Source organism: Notothenia rossii (genome assembly GCF_949606895.1).
Source record: "Notothenia rossii genome assembly, chromosome: 3".
Lineage (NCBI taxonomy): Eukaryota > Metazoa > Chordata > Actinopteri > Perciformes > Nototheniidae > Notothenia > Notothenia rossii.
In genome coordinates, this window is record NC_136901.1 from 68282093 (window position 1) to 68301272 (window position 19180).

At 43.8% G+C, this 19180-nt stretch overlaps 1 protein-coding gene across 1 annotated transcript in view; it reads right to left on the minus strand.

The window, feature by feature from the left end:
* Positions 1-19180, minus strand: part of efnb1 (ephrin-B1) — a 59548-nt gene that overhangs the window by 21052 nt on the left and 19316 nt on the right. The window contains exon 2 of the mRNA XM_079672796.1: positions 13306-13583. Within this exon, the coding sequence (XP_079528922.1) occupies positions 13306-13583 (278 nt within the window). The remainder of the gene's footprint in view (positions 1-13305; positions 13584-19180) is intronic.

A 19180-nucleotide genomic window follows, 5' to 3' on the forward strand; every position in this document is an offset into this window, starting at 1 on the left:
GTTACAGACACAGGGAAGTTCCACATTAGTGTTTTATTAATCCCATCATGGCCACAGTGTTTCCCTCACCACACTTATTAATGGCTCTGTTCTTAATCAACGGCCCACATCAACAGTCAGTCCGTATGACTTCTCCTACTCTCCTGTTCTTAATGTAATATAACAGATAGCAGCACCACTAGTGTCTGATCCGCCTACATGTATCTAAGCTTCTCTTAAGATGAATTCCTGCTTCTACTTCAAATGAAAAGCTCCACACCAAAGCCGTGTTCTTTTGGTATGCCCAGGGTTAAGAACAATACGGGAAGTTGTACACTAAGAAATGGTGCGTATTATCCAATTTTCATTCTCCATTAAGCATCATTTATACTGGGAGGGCTGGGGGAGAATGCTCAGAGAAATGGTGGGCAAATTAGACAAGTATCTTGACAACATTAAGAGTAACTGCCCTGGAATTAAGAAGTGGCTGCCTCAAAGAAAGGCCATATAAATCAAAATAAAGTGTAATAATGAGTGCATTTTAATAAACGTGATGGATATCATACATAAGGAGGTACTTGGAGAGCACAGACCTCCACCAAGGCTACGCAAATTGCAATGATAACAAATGTTAAAAGGTCTTTGTGTTCTAATCCAAAATGTTAATGGTTTGGCCCTGTTATAACCATATTACACTGTTAATACACCCATTTTACACATTGATACTGTCAAGTGACTATCTCCAAGGATACAGAAACTTCTTGGCAAAGGCTTTAAAGGTCCCATGTCATGGCCATTTCTACTGATCATAATTCCATTGTTGAGGTCTACTAAAATAGATTTACGTTGTGCAAAGTTCCAAACTCACATTGGTTTCTCATACAGCATCGATGTAAAGTATGTGTATTCACTCTCTGTCCTTGTTGGAGCTCCTACACCAGTGGCTGTCTGCGAGACACAGCTAAACCCAGCCCGAACACACACACACACCCGCTGGGAGTTTGTGTGTGTGCACAAACTCACAGCCTCGCCACGTCCCGCCGTCTCAGGTGGAGAAATCGGCGGAGCTGCAGCTGAGAAAAGATTGAGTGTGTGTGTGTGTGTGTGTGAGGAAGTCCGCGGACCAATCCACGGAGCTGTTACGTTACGTCACTATACCCAAATACGTCACTAAAACCCAAATACGTCACTATTCCCAAGAAGAAAACAATGGAAAAAGAAAATCTCCAAGGACGCGTTCTGGGGCAGCACAGACAGGTATATTCTGTGTTAGAGTTTTATTCGCTACACAGTGTACTTTGAGGGTTTGTGATTCTGCAGACCGTTTACATGCAGAAAAACCTTCATAACACACAAGGGGATGGCTAATAACCGGAAAAGCATGACATGGGACCTTTAAAATGAGCAAATAAATAAATAAATGGTGTACAACTAATTCAGATAACTCTTATCAGTGGGTCTTAAGTATTTATTAGGTCACTTTCCAGTAACCAAAACACATTTTTGTAATGTTTGCATTTGGCATAATGATTAGTATAATATCATTAACATCCGATTATCCTATTATAATGCCCTTTAAAATACCCTTGTATTAATGTTATAGCCAATTATAAATCCCAGCAGGTATGTTTTCTAAACATCCGGTAACATGCATGTTAGTGGGTGGTAATGGTATTGCCAGGTTACATGTGTGTAATCGGCTGACAGATGCACACACACAAGGTCTTAGTGAGCTTGTTCCTCAGCAGGAGGCTCATTGAAGTTTTCGTCGTGCTTCATTTGCACTGATAATCACACTAGGTGAACCGTGGTTCACTCGCTTAAATCCATCCAGATGATAAAAGTGATCCTCTTTCCTCTGGCCTTTGTGGTCGTCTACAAAGGTGATATGGGACTCTGGACTCAGGAGAGGAGTCGCCCTGCTTGATCTAAGAGGTCCACGAGCCACAAATCAGCTCCTGCTCCGGCTGATAAAAGAAGCGCTGGGATGGATCGGAATGTGGTGGGTGATAGTAATGCCATGTCAAAGGCCATGAGACTCCAACAAATCTAGACTGACTAAAGAGTTAATCTGTGAGCAAACTTCCCCCTGAGGGAAACCAGAGCTGGAACAAGTCAACGAACACCATCAGGCGGAGGGCAAAATATCCTTAAAAAAATACTTGCTTCCAGTGCTGGTGAAAAATTGTGCATTATCTAAGTGTGCGTACATGTGTGTAAGGCCCATCTGTGTGTGTGTGTGTGTGTGTGTGTGTGTGTGTGTGTGTGTGTGTGTGTGTGTGTGTGTGTGTGTGTGTGTGTGTGTGTGTGTGTGTGTGTGTGTGTGTGTGTGTGTGTGTGTGTGTGTGTGTGTGTGTGTGTGTGTGTGTGTGTGTGTGTGTGTGGAGCTATTACACTGCATCCATTCATCCTTTGTCGGCCGAGAGAGGAGCTTCATTTTACTGACCTTTTCAATCTGGCCTTCAGAAGAGAGTTATGACAACTGAGCGAGCTCTGTGTTCCTCGGCACAATAACACTCATCAAAGATGGGACGCAAACAAACAAACAAACAATAACTCTTACCGCAGGCTCGGGCACTTCCAGTCGCAAATAGGCAAGGCGAAACAAAGCCAATGAGGTATTCGAAGTAAGAGGGAACAGCACATTGATGTGCAAGGAACGTTGAGCGCGTTATGGCTCAGGTGAGAAAATTGGCCTCAGGGTTATAAAGCTGTCTGTAGATTATTTCTTCCAATTTATGAATTCATTTGATAGCCCTTAGCATGCCACACTGAGCGAGGTGATGCTTTCAAATGTCTCGTTACGTCCGAGCAACAGCCCAAAACCAAAAGATATTCAATTTACAGTCGTATAAAACGGAGAAAGGCAGCATCTCTCGCAAAAATGAATGAATGTACGGGATTTGTTTCTTGATTAATGACTGAACTGAGGGATTTCAGAGCGTGTGAGATGGACGGAGAGAGAGATGTCACAGACAGAGAGTGTACTTGTTGTTTAGCCGATGTCAGCCCATCTGTTGTCCACAAAAAGAAAATCTGCAAGCGGCAGAACAAAGACAGAGATGAAGAGCGAGAGAGAGAAAGAGGACATTGCGTGTTTCCCGGTGACCGTGTGTTTGTGCGAGTGTGCATGTGTTAGCCTATAAACCCCGGGGGAATCATCCTGTACCTGTTAACATGGAGACGCCTGAACTAAGCTGACTGCAGCCAAAATGGGAGTCTGGGCGGCTCTAATGCACACAGACACACATTCAGATGCACCAGGTGGCAGATGGACAGACAGACAGATTTATAATAAATAGAGTCTGATGGAGCTGATGTGTAAAAAGCCAGAGCCCCAAGCACAGCTCCAAACCACAGCGAGGCTCCTGCGAGGGCCAGGCTGCAACACAAGACGCAGGAAAAGAAACACACTCTTCCTCCCCGCCCCTGTTATTCGCCAAAACCCCAATCAGAGAGCACGGCCGACCACAGAGAAGAATGCAGCTGATTACATCCTAATACACACAAAGCCAGCAGCTGACGCACATATACAAACACACACACACACACACTGATTACATCCTCTCTGCTGCTCCTCTCTCCTCATCCCTGGTATCGGTTACACGGTGAAGCCACACTGATCGGGGATCAGTGTTTTTTGGCGCAGGGCGGTGAAGGAGTTCGGGAGCTTAACCTCTAGTCCGAGAGTGAGGAGAAGCCGGGGCTCCGGACACCGTGCCCCCATGCACAAATAAACAGCTACAGCACAAAAATGTCTGGCAGACTCAAAACAATTTCCTGAAGGATCTGTCACTGTGCGGGAGAGATGGGGAGAGGAGGAAGATGGTGGGGGGGGGGGGGGGGGGAGTGTAAGATCTGAGGAGGAGAGAAAATAGGTGGAATAGCCAGGCGCAGGGAGAGAGAGATTAAGTTGCAGGAGAAAAAAGGGAGAGAGGAATGGAAAGAGGGAACGAAATTGAACCTGTGGTTTTGGAACGGGAGGTAAAATTGTTCCATCACCCCAGAATCATCAACTCGCCAAACACAACACGTATTTATTTTAAAACACGAAGCTTTCCTTTCAGGATAACGTCAATCCATCTTGGTACAAACTCTGACAACACACATGAGTTTCACAACCCAAGGGACAGCTGCAGAATATATCCTGTGCTCAGCTAAATTCTCTTGAATGTGCATTAACAATTGCATACAGCAGCTTCTATTACGCAGAGAAGGACGAGTGAGAGAGCATTGTGCTAGCAAGCTTATGAGTATATGTATATATATATATATATATATATTTGAATTTGCTTATGTGGCTTTGTGCTTATTTATGCCTGTGTGTTTGTGCGCGCACACGCCTCTTGTGTGTTTGCTGCTCCCGTTACTGTGTTTGTGCGCCTGTGGTCGCTCTGGAATGGAACATGGACATCTTGCCACCGAGCTGAATCCACAGAACGGGCTTGGCCCCGGCCTGCAGAGCAGTATTTAGACTCTGTATTTATGCGTTGGACAACCACAGCAATCTCTATCACCGCCTTGTGATTCATGTTTGTTTGCTTGCTTTGCTCTGCGCTGATTCGAATTTGTCAAGAAGCTCCTTTTTTATCTCCCCTAAAAACCTCTAGAATTGTTCACGCCATTGGCGCTTAGAGTTTCATCAGCCGCCCCTCATTGTAGCTGACCAAGCATGCAGCGGTTTCCATAGCAAGGATACGACATTAAAACTAACAACCTCTATAATTATACATCCATATTTCTCCGATGAGTTTGTGTAAACAAGCCCGGGCTCCAGCTCGGGGAGGCGGACTTCTTGGCAGGCCCCGGCTGAGGGTGCCTCTGAATGGCTGTCGGAAAACAAAGCCATTTCAGAGTGTGCCTTGGAAAAGAGAAACCACTGTTCTAAAGGATGGTGGAGAGCGAGAGCGGGCTCCATCTGACAGACAGAGAGCTGTGATTTGAGCTTAGCTATTGGCCGGAGAAGAAAGACATTGAGAATATGTGTTGTTGGCAAAGTTGAGGCCAAACAACCTCAGACATCTCGGATGGAAAGGGAAATATGCAATTCCAGAGTGTTTTAGATTATAGTCTGCCGTTGTTTTATCCTGCTCTTATGTTTTTTTAACAGAGATTGTCCGAAATGGTTTACCTCTCAGACAACGATGTTCATGTTCTCTCTGTCCTACATTCACTTTTCCTAATCACCTTGGACTCCTAACATGCATATTTCCAGCAGTCTTAAAAAATGTCTGCTCTCCTTTTGCCTGAAGCTATTTTTGGGTTTTGCAAAAACCACATGATGGTTTCTACATAGCGGACCGAATTAAAGACAACAAGGAGGCTACTTTCGCAAACTCAAAAAGGCTCACAGAGGGAAAAGAGTCTCTCTGCAAATTAGTTTGTGTTAAAAGAAAATCAACAGTGTTGTTGTTTGGCAGAGTTGTTTCCGTGGTCTCTAGTGGTGTGTGCGTTGAGAGGAGATCTAAGCTATCAGTTAACAAAAATGACACAGACTTCCCATTGCACCTACGCACACGCACGCAGAATAATGGCAGGATGGAGCGAGGGAGGACATAGTGGGAGAGAGGGAGAAGTTGCACGCAGGATAAAATATTCTAATAAGATAAGCATGGAGCACAGCCGAGGAGGGATGAGTGTCTGCATTTGAAGATGCACGGAGCAGACTAATTGAGATGAATACATGAATATATCAGCTTCATCTAGCAGCGGCGGGTTCAGGCGTAACCAATGGTAACCATTCACTTGTACAGCCACGTGAGCGGCCCTCGCTCTTAAAGAAAGTCCTCGTGTCCCCCCAGCTCACCCTCCACCCTCTCGACAACCCCCCCCCACCCCTCTCTCTAAACAAACTCCTCTGTAATAAACGAAAGGCAATAACCAGCGACAATAACGCTGCGCCTGCTAACCCTCTCTGAATGAAATATCCAAAGGAGAAGTAGCAGAGGCAGCCCGGATAGATTTGCAAAGCAAGCAGAAAGTCATATATTACACTGGCAGTCTAATAAACACTGTGCTATATTCCCCTCACCCTAGGGGGGGGGGGGTTAAATCTCCTTATCCCAGGCCATGCTGCTTCACCGGTGCTAACCTGACCTGTTAGCAGGGTTTACTTTGAAAATGAAAATCCGTTAAGGTTTACTGATTAGCTGCTTAAAACTCTAATCGGTAACATCAATGACAGCTACTCCAAGTCAATCCGCAACTCCCATTCTCAGAACACTTTGCTTTGAATGGTAATTTTACTAATTGAAAAACACGGCGCAGGCTGGAACAAAATGATTGCTAGCGCAGCGTTTACGCTATTTAACGGTGTGAATGAGGTTAGTATTATCTAGCATTACGAGGTGTAAAATGATAAACCTGATTCTTTTCAGACACTTTTTGGAGCTTTTATGCATCATCTGGACTGATAGAAATGTTTGCCAACAACTGTTATCATTATTTCAGGATCTGAAAGCAATTCTTATGCTAAATGTGCGATAAATAATACTTTCTTTGTCCACAATTGAGGCAAAAAGAAAATGTTGCAGTGTTTCTTGCTTGTAATTCAAATGTTTCAGCGAGATTTAACTGGGAGGCTACCAGATGTTAATAGTTATCGCTCGACAGAAAAAAAAACATTTAATTGCGCGTTAGAAATGTGTGACTTATTTGCATCTCTATAACCTGACAATCAAATGGTTCGTCTTTTCAAAGGCGCCGCTGTCAAATGTGACTGCCTCTTTCTTCTGGATTTGCTGAGATTTAATTATGGTAATTTTATGTTAACTAAAAAAGATGACATTTAACACTTTTTTTTCTAATCAGATTACTGTTATTGCACTGCAACAAATCCAGTTATAAGGCTGTCAGTGTTCATATTTATTGGTGAGCAATCTTTCATTTGTACATTTGTGTCCCAGAGCTCACAAGTATTATTATTGAGATACCTGCGTGGGAGCGCACATATGCACATATGTTGCAGCGTTTACATCCTCACTGAAAATTAGGGCAGGAGAGGATCTTGTGATCTCCTGCCCGATCAGGGATTTTAACCTTGACCTTTTACCCATCCAAGGGCAAATATGGGAAAAGATTGTAATGTACTGTTAAGCAGAAGAACTTGCATAGTGGCCCAGTGGAGGTGGATTCCTTAGGGAGGTATTTGGATGAAGGGGGGCATAATGTGTTGGTTGTTGAGCAAAAAAACAGCAATACCGAAGAGAGCCTACGCAAAAGGGCCTGAATCTTAGCAATATGCCTCCTAACCTTATTACTGTCAGGTGTGAGCAACACAAACAAGAAATCCCGCAGCCTAAATGTCAGATATATTCCCCGGCATTGTTTTCCAATACCTCCTAACCACAAATGTTTAAAGAAGTCAGTAAATTCAAAAAGTTATAACCAATGAAGCTTAAAATAGAAGTTGGAGTTACCTGCAAAGTCAAAGAAATGGAGCGTCACAGAATGAAAAACAAAATGTGCAGTTTGCTGCGAGCGGGGCATCGTGTATTTCACTGAGGCAATCTTCTAAAGGTGAGATAGCGTGCGCCTCGCTGCGGCAGTATTCTGGTGGGGAAGTCGGTGTGTGTGTCAGAGTCCATGACGGTACACTGAGATGGAGAGTGACAGCTGTCAGGAGGGATCAGGCTTACCCTGCCTGCTGCGCTGGAAACCAAGGGGAGAGGAGTGCTCGACTACAGGCCGCCTCTGTTTACCGCCTCGTGGTCATACCCTTATATAGAACAGAGACTCACCGGGCCGGATAACCACAGAAAACACATCTTCCAGCAGTCATGGTACATTATTTCAATGAGGAGCGAATGGGAGAGAAAATGGAGGCACTGTCTGTTTATATGTGTGTTTGCTTTTCCCCTGGTTCTCTTTGTTCCTTGCTCTGTTGCTCATGTTCTCCATTATGTTTATTCTCCTTAAAAGCCCCCATTCTAAAATATTTTCTGCGTCTAACCTCTAAACCTCACAAACAGCTCATATCCTGTGTTTAGACAGTGAAATACAACCAGTTTGTGCACTCATACACCAGTAGGGGGGGGGGGGGGGTTGTGGAGGCGTGTGTATGTATGCGTGTGTGTGTTCTTAAGGGGATGGGGGGGTGGAAGGGGGGGGGGGGGGGTATGTGCTGATGGACAGCACATGCTGGTGCTGGTCTGGGGTTTAGATCAGTGCAGGGTTATCATTACTGACCCCCCTGCTGTGTTTCCGCAACCCCTCATCCGTGAGTTTTGACCTCTTACCCCCCCACGACTCCTGTCAGAGCCTGAGAGACAGCGGGGCCGAGTGGACAGGACTCCCCCCCGCAGTGACACTGACGCATGGGGACACACATGGGAGAAAAAACATATACACAAACACACACCATTTGTTGCTTACTTTACCCCACACCTTTTGTTGCCCTTTCCACCCCATGGAAAGAGCAGCAGTAGGGGTAGGGGTAGGAGTAGGAGTGGGGGTGAGGGGTGATCAAGGGAAAAGACAAACGGAGCTGGAGTGGAGACATCGGGGGTGGACAAGAAAAAAAGACAGTTGCAAGATTCAGAGGAATGTCCACCCCCTGTGCATCTCCTCCTCGTCTTAAAGCATGTCTGCCACGTTCGGCCGTTAATCAGGCCAGATAAGCCAGGTCTTTATAGGTGAGCAGATTTACACCGCTCTGCTGTCCGGCTGGACCGCATTCCCAACAGAGACGGTGGGATAACGCTCTCACATCTTCAAGGCGGAGATAAGCTGGCCTAAAGGGGCCTCAACACACACGCAAACATCTACTGTACAGGAAAAGCAGGTAAAGTGTGTTCACTGCAGGTGCTCCCTGTCCCTCCTCTTTTGCTCACACACACACACACACACACACACACACACACACACACACACACACACACACACACACACACACACACACACACACACACACACACACACACACACACACACACACACACACACACACACACACACACACACACACACACACACACACACACACACACACACACACACACACACACACACACACACACACACACACACACACACACACACACACACACACACACACACACACACACACACAGCCATTGTCTCAGTGATAAATGAAGTGTGACACGGTGTATGCACAGGCCGCGGTGGAATAAATAAAGCAAGGCTCTTCCTGTTGCAAAGGACAGGATTAACATAATACCAAGACAAATACTATATAAGATTACTGCTGACGCGAGAATGTTACAGTATATGAGCCTAATGATGGTCCACCATCAGGCGGGATCCGGCACGGCCACTCTCCCTCGTGAAGGATTTAAAACCACCTCTTGTTATGTGAGTTCATGGAGTGAAACACTGAGGAGTATTCTCAACACAGCAAAAAAACAAGAGAGTGTAGCACAAAAGCAAATGTGACCTTAGGTAAAGTCAATGTTTCCTCTTTGATGCATCCCCACGCACATGTCACTAATAGAGTTGGTTAAAATATTTATGATGTAATCAGGACACAATATGTGGAGCAGCCCCGCTAGCAGCCGGCTAGGAAAAACTTTGAGTAGACGCCGAGAATGCCGAAGGTGTTTTCCAAAGACATGTGGGTGTAATAAAGCTCAAAGAAATATTTCTTAAAGTCCACATGACATGTTGCCACAGGAGCGGCCCCCAAAATATCGTTGCTTGATAACATCACAAGCTTTATGCTTCCCCGCATTCTGGCTTTGAGGGAGACTTCGCAAATATCGCTTGAGCTGCGCCAGATCAAAAGGAGAAACATGTGCAAGATTTATTTTAGCGATAGAAAGAGGCTATTCTTTTGGTAAAGAAACATGAAGGATAAAAACATTCTGAAGCCAACATGAAGTTAAATAATGAGAAGTTAGTAGTGTTAATTACGCTTCATAAGAGAAGATGAGGGATGAATCCGTTTTCTTTCCGGCTTCCGACCATGCAGATTTTCAGTAGGCTTCAAGGCAGCGTGTTGCATGTTTGGATTAAGTTTAGAGATCGTATCTCAAAGTCACGATTATCTCTGATCATTTCAATGATGAAGTGAGGAATCAATTACAGATGTGGCACAACTCCCAACTGACAAATCCAACCCAACACATGTTAGGATTTAAGGAAAACTCAAGTCATTCCAGGAAATGTAGGAAATGACTAACTGAAGTAATAATTAGATAAGGCTCGAGTCACGTCTACAATAACATTGTCTTGTGATTTATAAACGGAGCTACAGCATGTTAGCTTCTGCAGCTTCCGAGCTAACAAGATGGAGAATCTAAGCTTTGACCCCTCACATGAAATATAAGCTTTGTTCCGGCCCACTTGTGGGTTATAAATCCTATTAAAAAGACCAAAACCAACAATGTGTTAGTGTTTCTCTTGTTACCCCCAACTTCACTACTCTGTCAATGGCGGCCCCAAGCCCCTTTGTTCCTGCCTAAGACGTAAATCTTTAAAAATCGGTCACGCAAGAAATGCAGAGCTGATCTTAACCACCATAATGGTGGGTGGACAGACTTTATTGAGGGGATGGAAAAAGACAGAGCCGAGTGCTTCATAAAACTTGGAAAAGTGGCCCCATATGAAGAAATGTCTTTATAAAAACAGATGGGAAGATAGGGACTTAAAATGGGGAAAGTACCAGATCTACATCCCTGATGATAAATCATTTTGAATAATTCAAAATGTGTTTGTTTACTTTTAATATAAAATGCAACCCAGAGCTTTTGGTATCTATTTGAATAAAGATTTGACGGTTCACTCGTTATCTTTTTTTCTTTTTTTTTACTGTCATTTTCATACATTTTTTCTATTTTATTAACTTTAATTATTTTATAATTATTAAAGCTTAGCGCTAATGCAATCAACATGTCACACTATATATTGCATCGATAAACACAATTAAAATTTTCAGCAAAAGTTACAGGAAATCAAATGAATTATTATTCGTAATATTTTCATTTAATTGTTTTTCATGTTGTTGTTGGACAATAATTCGCTTTATAGCTCAGAGACATCAGCAATTTATATGAGGCTTTAACTTCTGAGGAAATGCATGTTATTAGGATCAATTTGTTGTTGTTTTTCTGGCCTGTTTTGGGGATTTCCTAATAATTAGAATCATTATCCTTATTCATTACAGCAAGATATATCAGATGATATCCCTGGGGTTGTGCCTACAACCTTTTTCCCATATATTATGCATGCATCATTTTGCAGTCGTGTGCTATGGGGGTTATAGACTTTATTAAACAACAAGATACATGCAAAAACATTTCCTTGGTGACCTGACCAATGTGTGTGGTGTGGACTAAGTCCCTTTGAATGATTTAAACCTGGAAATCACTGAGACGCAGCTACTACCAAGTCCAGAGACTAACTGTTATCTCCACCAGCTTCTCCACAAACCCCTGCTGAACCTCCATCTATCGGTGACGTTCAGGCCAGGGAGGGAGAAAATAAGTACCAGAGCGTTCAAAATAATGTATGGTTATCTATAAGGGAGTCCATAAGAGACTCTGCTGTGACTCCAGCTCCACTGACCCCTCCTGCTGATCTTGAGATCATTACTGCAGCTGGATTCAAACTGAGCGGCCGACCTCCGGTCCACAGACCGCTGAGGAGTCCCCTCCATCTGACACCCCTTATACTGTATATAATGCCTCTATAAAATAAATACTTTTAAATGTAAAACAAATACATTTTGTGGTCATGTGTACACTGTGCTCCGCTGTGTAAAATATGAACATTTTTAAATATACTTTATATTTTGTTTTATCCTCAAATTAATGCTCAGGTGTAAATGAAACATTTTACAATATAGTAACAGTTTTTTGACCTTACCGTTTCTTTTCTTTAAATACAAATACTAAAATAGATACATTTTAATGTAGAAATAAAAATACCGGTTCATGTATATACTGTGCTCTACTGTTTGAAGTATTACGTTTTTATTCAAATATTGTTTTATAAATTATTGCTCAGGTGTAATTTAAACGTTTCAGTCTTAGGTTGTTTTGTGGTTTCTATTTCTCTTTTTTACGACTTCTTCTATCTCTTCCTTTCTTTATCTACTTAGTGCAAATCCACTACTGCTACTACTACTACACTATCCACTACCAGATTCAGAGACAGCTTCATCCCGCAGGCAATAAGACTGTTAAACAACTGAACTGCTGAAACAATTTCATAACATTCATCTGCTACTTAGTCATTATTTATCTATTATATCATTCCAATAACTTGTATATAGACTCGTATTGCACAATTCCACTTTTTTTTAAACTATTTTTCTTTTTGTATTACTTTTAATATAATATATTTTAATATTGTCTGCTTATTTGTATTATTGTGTTGCATTGTTGGAGAAGCCTGTGACCTAAGATTTTCAACGACTAATTACTCAATTATAATTGCTATGTTAGTTTGACAATAAAGAACCTTTAACCTTGAATATTTATTTATCTGCAAAACTATGATTTAAAAAGCAAGCAATTCAGAAATGATAAATAAGCCACAGACAGGCTGTCTGAAAGTCTGGAAAGGGAAGCGCACAATGTTTACACAAGACAAAATATTTAGTCTTTACTTCAGTTTATAGTTTTACCACAAATACAAAATATTAAATTACAATTAAAGCTACAAACACAATGTTATCAGAAAAATGTAATCAGTGTAGTCAGAGTAAAAGACCTCATTGTGCAGAATGACCTCTTTTCAAGAATTACTTCTAGGACGTTTTTTTGCGTCTGTAATTTCCTTGCTATTTTGCAGGAATTTTCCAGGAAATGACTAAATAATGTGCTACTAATTACAGGGGAAATGGGATGTTTCCTGGAAGAAAAGCTACATTATAATCCAAATAAACATTTGTTTATAAGTCATTTATCATACGAAAAGTTATCCTCCAAAGCTGTTTTTGCATTTCCAACTGACCCGCTGTAACGTGACTCGCAGAAACCCACTAGAAATGCATTGGAATTCATTAAATAGGAGGTACAAAAATAACTTTTTTTTTTCCAAATAAAGAGAACCTAATTAGATGGGGAGAAAAGTACTCAGTATTGTACTAAAGTAAGCTAGTGCTTGACTAAATGTCAGTCATGTGTGGTTTTGTATGCAGAACTCCCTAAATGCCACTAATACTGTACCATAAGCAAGGCACGTCACCTCCATTTGTTGCATGGAGCTGCTGTAATGGCCATTAAAATACAGTTTACCGGGAAACTCCCAGGTGTGACCGCGTGTAACTGAGTGTGAAGCAGATTATTACTCTTCGCTTCTGTGGTTGAATGAAGGTTAAAGAGCTAAAAAGTGGCGATAAATCATCTTTTAAGACAAACTTACAGGTGATGTAGTAGTTGACGTTCTTCTTGAACTCCAGGCCCATGTAGTTGGGGCTGAACTCCTGGAACTTGATGGTGAACTTGATGTCCTTCTCGGGCTTGTTGCAGTTGACCAGGACATTGGGATCGAGGACTGTACTGCAGGTGTCCGCCTGCTCCCTCTTCACCAGGTACAGCTTGTAGAACTCGTACTCTCTGCCATCGTCCGCTTTGGGACAGATGATGTCCAGCTTGTCCCCGATGTCTGGGTATATCACAAGACCCTTACCCATCAGAAACCTGAGGGACGAAAACAAAGAAGATACGTTAGCAACACATATTTAAAGGAAGTCTGGAAAAGCAGCCATATGATTCAACAACAGTTTATACAGACTTAATACTTTGAGCTATAGGAGTTATGGGTTTAGATTTGTCTGGCGTTGGCTTTTAGGCCGTGCGTAGTTAATTCACCCCCTCTAAAACTACATGTAGCAGCTCAACATTGTTCAGCACGAGTCGACAGAGCGTTTCACACAAATCCTCTAAAGTTTCTTTTCATACTTGGATCCGAATCAAAGCATACCAAAGGTTTGCGATGAGGGGAAACAAGATGGCCAAACACAAAATGGCTGCCGCAGAAGTGGCTACAGATAGGATTACACCAGGGGAATGCCTCTAAATCCTTTTTTCATATTTTTGGACTTCCACGTAAGACCTGTGCAAGACACAATATCTGTGCTTCTTGTACTTCAGAGGTCCGAGTTTCTGGAGGAAAACAAAGTGCGGGGGTCAACAGGAAGGTTTCCCGGTTCATCTTCCCTCCGCCATGATCCTCTACTGGAGGATTAAGATAATCCATCTAGCCTTACTGTACCTCTCCACCTCGCTCTCTGCTGCCAACTCAATCAGATCAGCTCTTGCTCTCTTTTATTCACAAAAGGTGGGGAAACAGGAGGAGACCCAGTGTGTGTGTGTGTAAGTGTGTGTGAACAGAGGGGGTGGAGGTTCACTGAGTACTTGCAGTGTGTTTGGGCAGTGGTGTGTATGTTTATGCCCATCTCCATGTGTGTGTGCGTGTGAGCGTCGGTCAGCAAAATGGGCTGAGGTTGCGGTCTGATGAGGGGGGTAGGGGTGGGGGGGCAGATGGTCTGAATCATTGTTCTGGACTTGTTTGAGGCTTAAAATGTCAACATGGTTCAGCTCTGCTGTCCCAGTTAGCCAAGCATTAACCCAGACAGCCGGACTGACCACGGGTGTGTTTATGTACGGTGTGTGTGTGTGTGTGTGTGTGTGTGTGTGTGTGTGTGTGTGTGTGTGTGTGTGTGTGTGTGTGTGTGTGTGTGTGTGTGTGTGTGTGTGTGTGTGTGTGTGTGTGTGTGTGTGCATTGTGGTCGCAGACAGCGAGCACAGCAGCAAGGCTATCTGCTAGATCTGCCCATGCCAGCGGATTTAAGCAGGATTTAGCTGCGCGCAATGCATTTGTTGTTCTTCCTGATCCCTCACGTTTTAACAAGACATCAGGGGCCGGGCCTCCCTCTGTCTCTCCCTTCTTCCTCACTCCGAGTCTAATCTCACCTTATCTACAGCCCTCATTTCATCATCACACACATCATTTCACCACTATATAACTGGCTCTTCAGACAGGCCTGGGGAAGGGAGGACTGTGAAAGAGACTGATAGAGGAGTGTGTAAGTGTAGAAGTGGGGGGGTTATGATCTCGATCCCTCCTGCACTGATGTTAAACACTGGCAATCGGCCAGCCATTGTAAGAAACGATCATTTAGAAGAAAAAAATAGTCCCATTTTCTGAAAGATACCCCCCATGAAAATGAACATGATTGGATTAAGGCCTTTTCAACAATCATGGCTATTCTTCTTTGACCGGGGCATTACCAAATATATGACTTGATTCAAAAAAGAGATAAATGCAACATGTAATACGCAAAACGATCAAAACCTGTCAATCAAACCCCACTTTCTTTCAGAGCAGTATGATGTCATTGAACATGCGCAGTTAGGATCTCGTTGATGGGCTTGGGAGCGGGTGAGACGTTATTTCCACACTATTGTCTGATGCCCGTGGGGGCGAGGGGAGGGGTTGCACTAATTCAAGGGCCGATAAGAGCGAGAATGCGGGGTCTGCTTTGTCCCACCTCTCCTCACCATTTGCTGGTTTCAGCAGCAACACTCTGCATGTGCTCGCAGACGTGTGCGTTAGGGTACATATGTTTTTCAGGCGTGTGCACGCCGCGAAACATGTGCGTGTGTCTATGAAGACACGGACACAATCAGCCTCTAATTGGATCTACAAGATGCATCTGTGAGGCATAAACAAGTTTCCATGGCAACATTAGGCTTTGTTGCTGACCACCCCCTCTACTCCCACCTTCTCTCTATTTCCCCCCAATCTCAGCCCCCCTCTATTTCTGCTCCCAAATCTCATTCCCTCTCGCTTTATCCTCATTCACCTCCTCAACATTTCCCTCATTCGGTTTTCTCTCATCACCCTCTTCATCCTCCCCCTCTCTCAGCACTCACAAAAACACCTACAGAAAAACAAGCACGGGGGGAAAAGAAAGAGCGGCAAACATCACAATTACACCTTGATTTGATTCACTCCAAAAGTAGCTGTTTTCTATTTTCCGTTTCTTTGTAGGGAAGAAGTTGGCAAGTTTTTCTCCAAATGTTCCATTACAAGAGACTCAAACTGACTTAAAAGCTCAGCTCTCAAATGAAACAATGAGCCTCACGCCCAACTACCCAGTTTCACAAGCCATTTATTTCTTTATCAAAGCGAGCTGCTACAAGTTAGATGAATAATTAAGATTTCCAAAAATCTTAATATCATAATATCCCTGAAGGATTTAATCACAAGCCGGCCCCTGTCATTGATTCAATTTTCCGAGCCGGCCTCCTAGTCGACGGTTAGATAGCTATCCTAAGTGAATTCTCCGCTTCTGTTTCCCAGCCTTTGTTAACTGTCTGCTATAATGAGGCTCTGGCTGCTGTGGAGGTCTGGAAGCGCCATCGCAGATGGGAAAGAAGCAACATAAAAGAAATAGGGCAGCAATTAGTGTTTAGCCCAGTTTAAAAGCCCTCCACTTGGCAAGCTGCGGCCCAGCTCCAGTCCAGGATGTGAAACTAAACTGGTGGGCTGGGACTTTGTCTCCCGTTTGTCTCTCTGTTGGCTTAATCAGCGCCACTCCGGTGCTACACACAGCCACACGCAATGGAGAGGAGGAGACGAGTGACTGAAGATTATTGTACTTTTGAGGAGGTCGAAAGGGAAAAAAGGGGGGAAAAGGGAGGTTGAATTGCATCTTTCATTCACGTTGTCTGGAGACTTTAGAAGACCTGTTGATGAAAGGGGTTTGAGAGCACAGAGGAAGAGCCTTGCAGATACAAAACGATGTTCCTGGGAAATGACCCTGAACGTGAGAGAACCTTTATTCCCCTCATGTTAAATCTGCCTGAACCAAAAACAATAAAGAGAATTATTTTCAAAACAATCAAATGAGGTTGGTTTTGTTTCATCTGGATGGCTCCACGGCGTGCTCAATCCTGTAAAGAGCTTATACAAACAGGCCTGCGCTACAGCACAGTGGAGAGAGAACAGAAAACAACCAAGCGGAGGGGAAGAGAGGCGAGAGGAGAACCCCCTCCTCTCTCTTTTTACATTCCACTGGTGAATATGAGCACATGATCTCACATATGCTAAACCCCTACCACCACCACCTCCCCCCACACACACACACACACACGGATGTGAGAGCACACAAAAGCACTGTGGGGTGCATCCTGGACCTTCTAGGCCCAACTTCCCAGCCACCCCTATTCAAGCGCTCTACCCTCGCCGACTTTCATATAAAACGCCGCCTACACTAAGGCCCACTCAAAGCCCCTTACAGAGCCTCAAACCAGTCTTCCCCCCCCGAGCTCTCCACCCCCGTCCAGTCAACTTAGGCCTGTGCCCCGAACACAGCCCTGGCAGGCAGCCTCAGCCGCTGAATGAAAGGCTCGAGACACAGGAACTCTGAGAGAAAGAGGCAGAAACGGCTCATATCAACACAATGGACTTCAAATTGATTTGTTCCTCCTGAGCGGCAGCATGAACATACCATACATGCCAATTAAAATAAGTTACCCCATGCCATGTACAAAGGGTGATCCATCTCTACCTGCCCGAATGCAGGTACCACCTTTAATTCTTCTTCTGCTTCCCAACATGCAATTGTTCTCTCTATTCCTCTTGTTTTAAAAATGCATCATGTATAAACAAACACCTACAATCACAACAGGTACTCTATTCCCCTCGCCATAAGCGTGCTAATTATCACGCCAGGAAAAGTGTTCCCTCACCAATTATCATTTCTCTCTTACATTATCTGCAAAAAAGATCAGTATGGCTACTCCCCCCCTCACCACACCTCCATTATTACAGATGACACTTCCCACACTGCATCCATATTTACAGCTGTTTACATCAATATTCCACAGGCTTGCAGTTTCAATATTTTATGGCTTCTTATGAAACATTACAGTAAATCAGCCACATGACATGGGTACACTTAAGTCCGTAAAGAACACAAAGCCGCGTTATGCAAAGAGCATTGTGGAGCTCTTGTGTAACACATATAGCGGAGGGGATTTAAAGCGGATTCACTTGCCTGAGGCCGTCTGCATTTTGTGTAATTATAGGGTGCAAACACATCCCGTTCCCATTCCAGTCCATCAATATTAAATAATTGTCTGCTGTGAGGGACTGTGACTTAAACCGCTTTCAGATCCATCAAGATATAGAACCGCATGCTTGCTCGGCATCACAATGGGAACATTCAAACGGCAGCTTCTGAAATGGCTTCATTCTTGATGTGTGGTTAAGATCTTCAGTGCGCTGTTGAGTGTGATCATTTTTATACTGGGGAGAAAGGCACGTTCAATCCAACTGTCAATGTGTTTGTACGTCTCCGAGGATTTTCACCACATCTTATCGAGTCACGTGAAATGTCGGTTATTCGTGACATTCTGATATGAAACCGGTTTTGACCGAGACGTCGACACGGCAAGGTGATCCGGCCGTAAGTCTGTGCCCGTAGCCGCCGGCTCAACCCGAGTTTGTTGTATACATAGCTGGCTTCTGTCAGGCTGTCACAGGGGCAGATGTTCTTAAGGAGGCCTGTCTATAAACACACACACATAAACACACGCCCCACAGTGTACACACACCGATTTCCTCACATGTCAAACACAGTAAACAAGTCGCCCCAATGCTGGTACAGGCCACACACACACACACACACACACACACACACACACACACACACACACACACACACACACACACACACACACACACACACACACACACACACACACACACACACACACACACACACACACACACACACACACACACACACACACACACACACACACACACACACACACACACACACACACACACACACACACACACACACACACACACACACACACACACACACACACAGTACACACAAATACAAGGATCCTGAAATTAAGCAAAACAAGACCCATCTGGTTCCAGAATTGTTTAGCAAAGCAGGAAGGAATTGACCCTTATTATAGAAAAGCAGGACAAACCCGCCAAAGGGTAGTTGTATTGGATAAACTGGAAACTCAAGTTGCATTTAAACTCCAGTGGCCCAGACTTGGCAACAGTGACTTGCTGAAAAGCTGTGTATTTTCCCTCTGTGCTGTCCCCATTAGAGGGACATAAATGAAGATGTCAGCGACAAAAAAGAGGGACAGAATATCCTGAATTCCACCATGCAGAGAACTGCTTTGTACGTGTGAACACAGACACCCTCGCTCTCTCACAGACAAACAAGCACTAGCTTCAGTTAGCTCAGTCAACA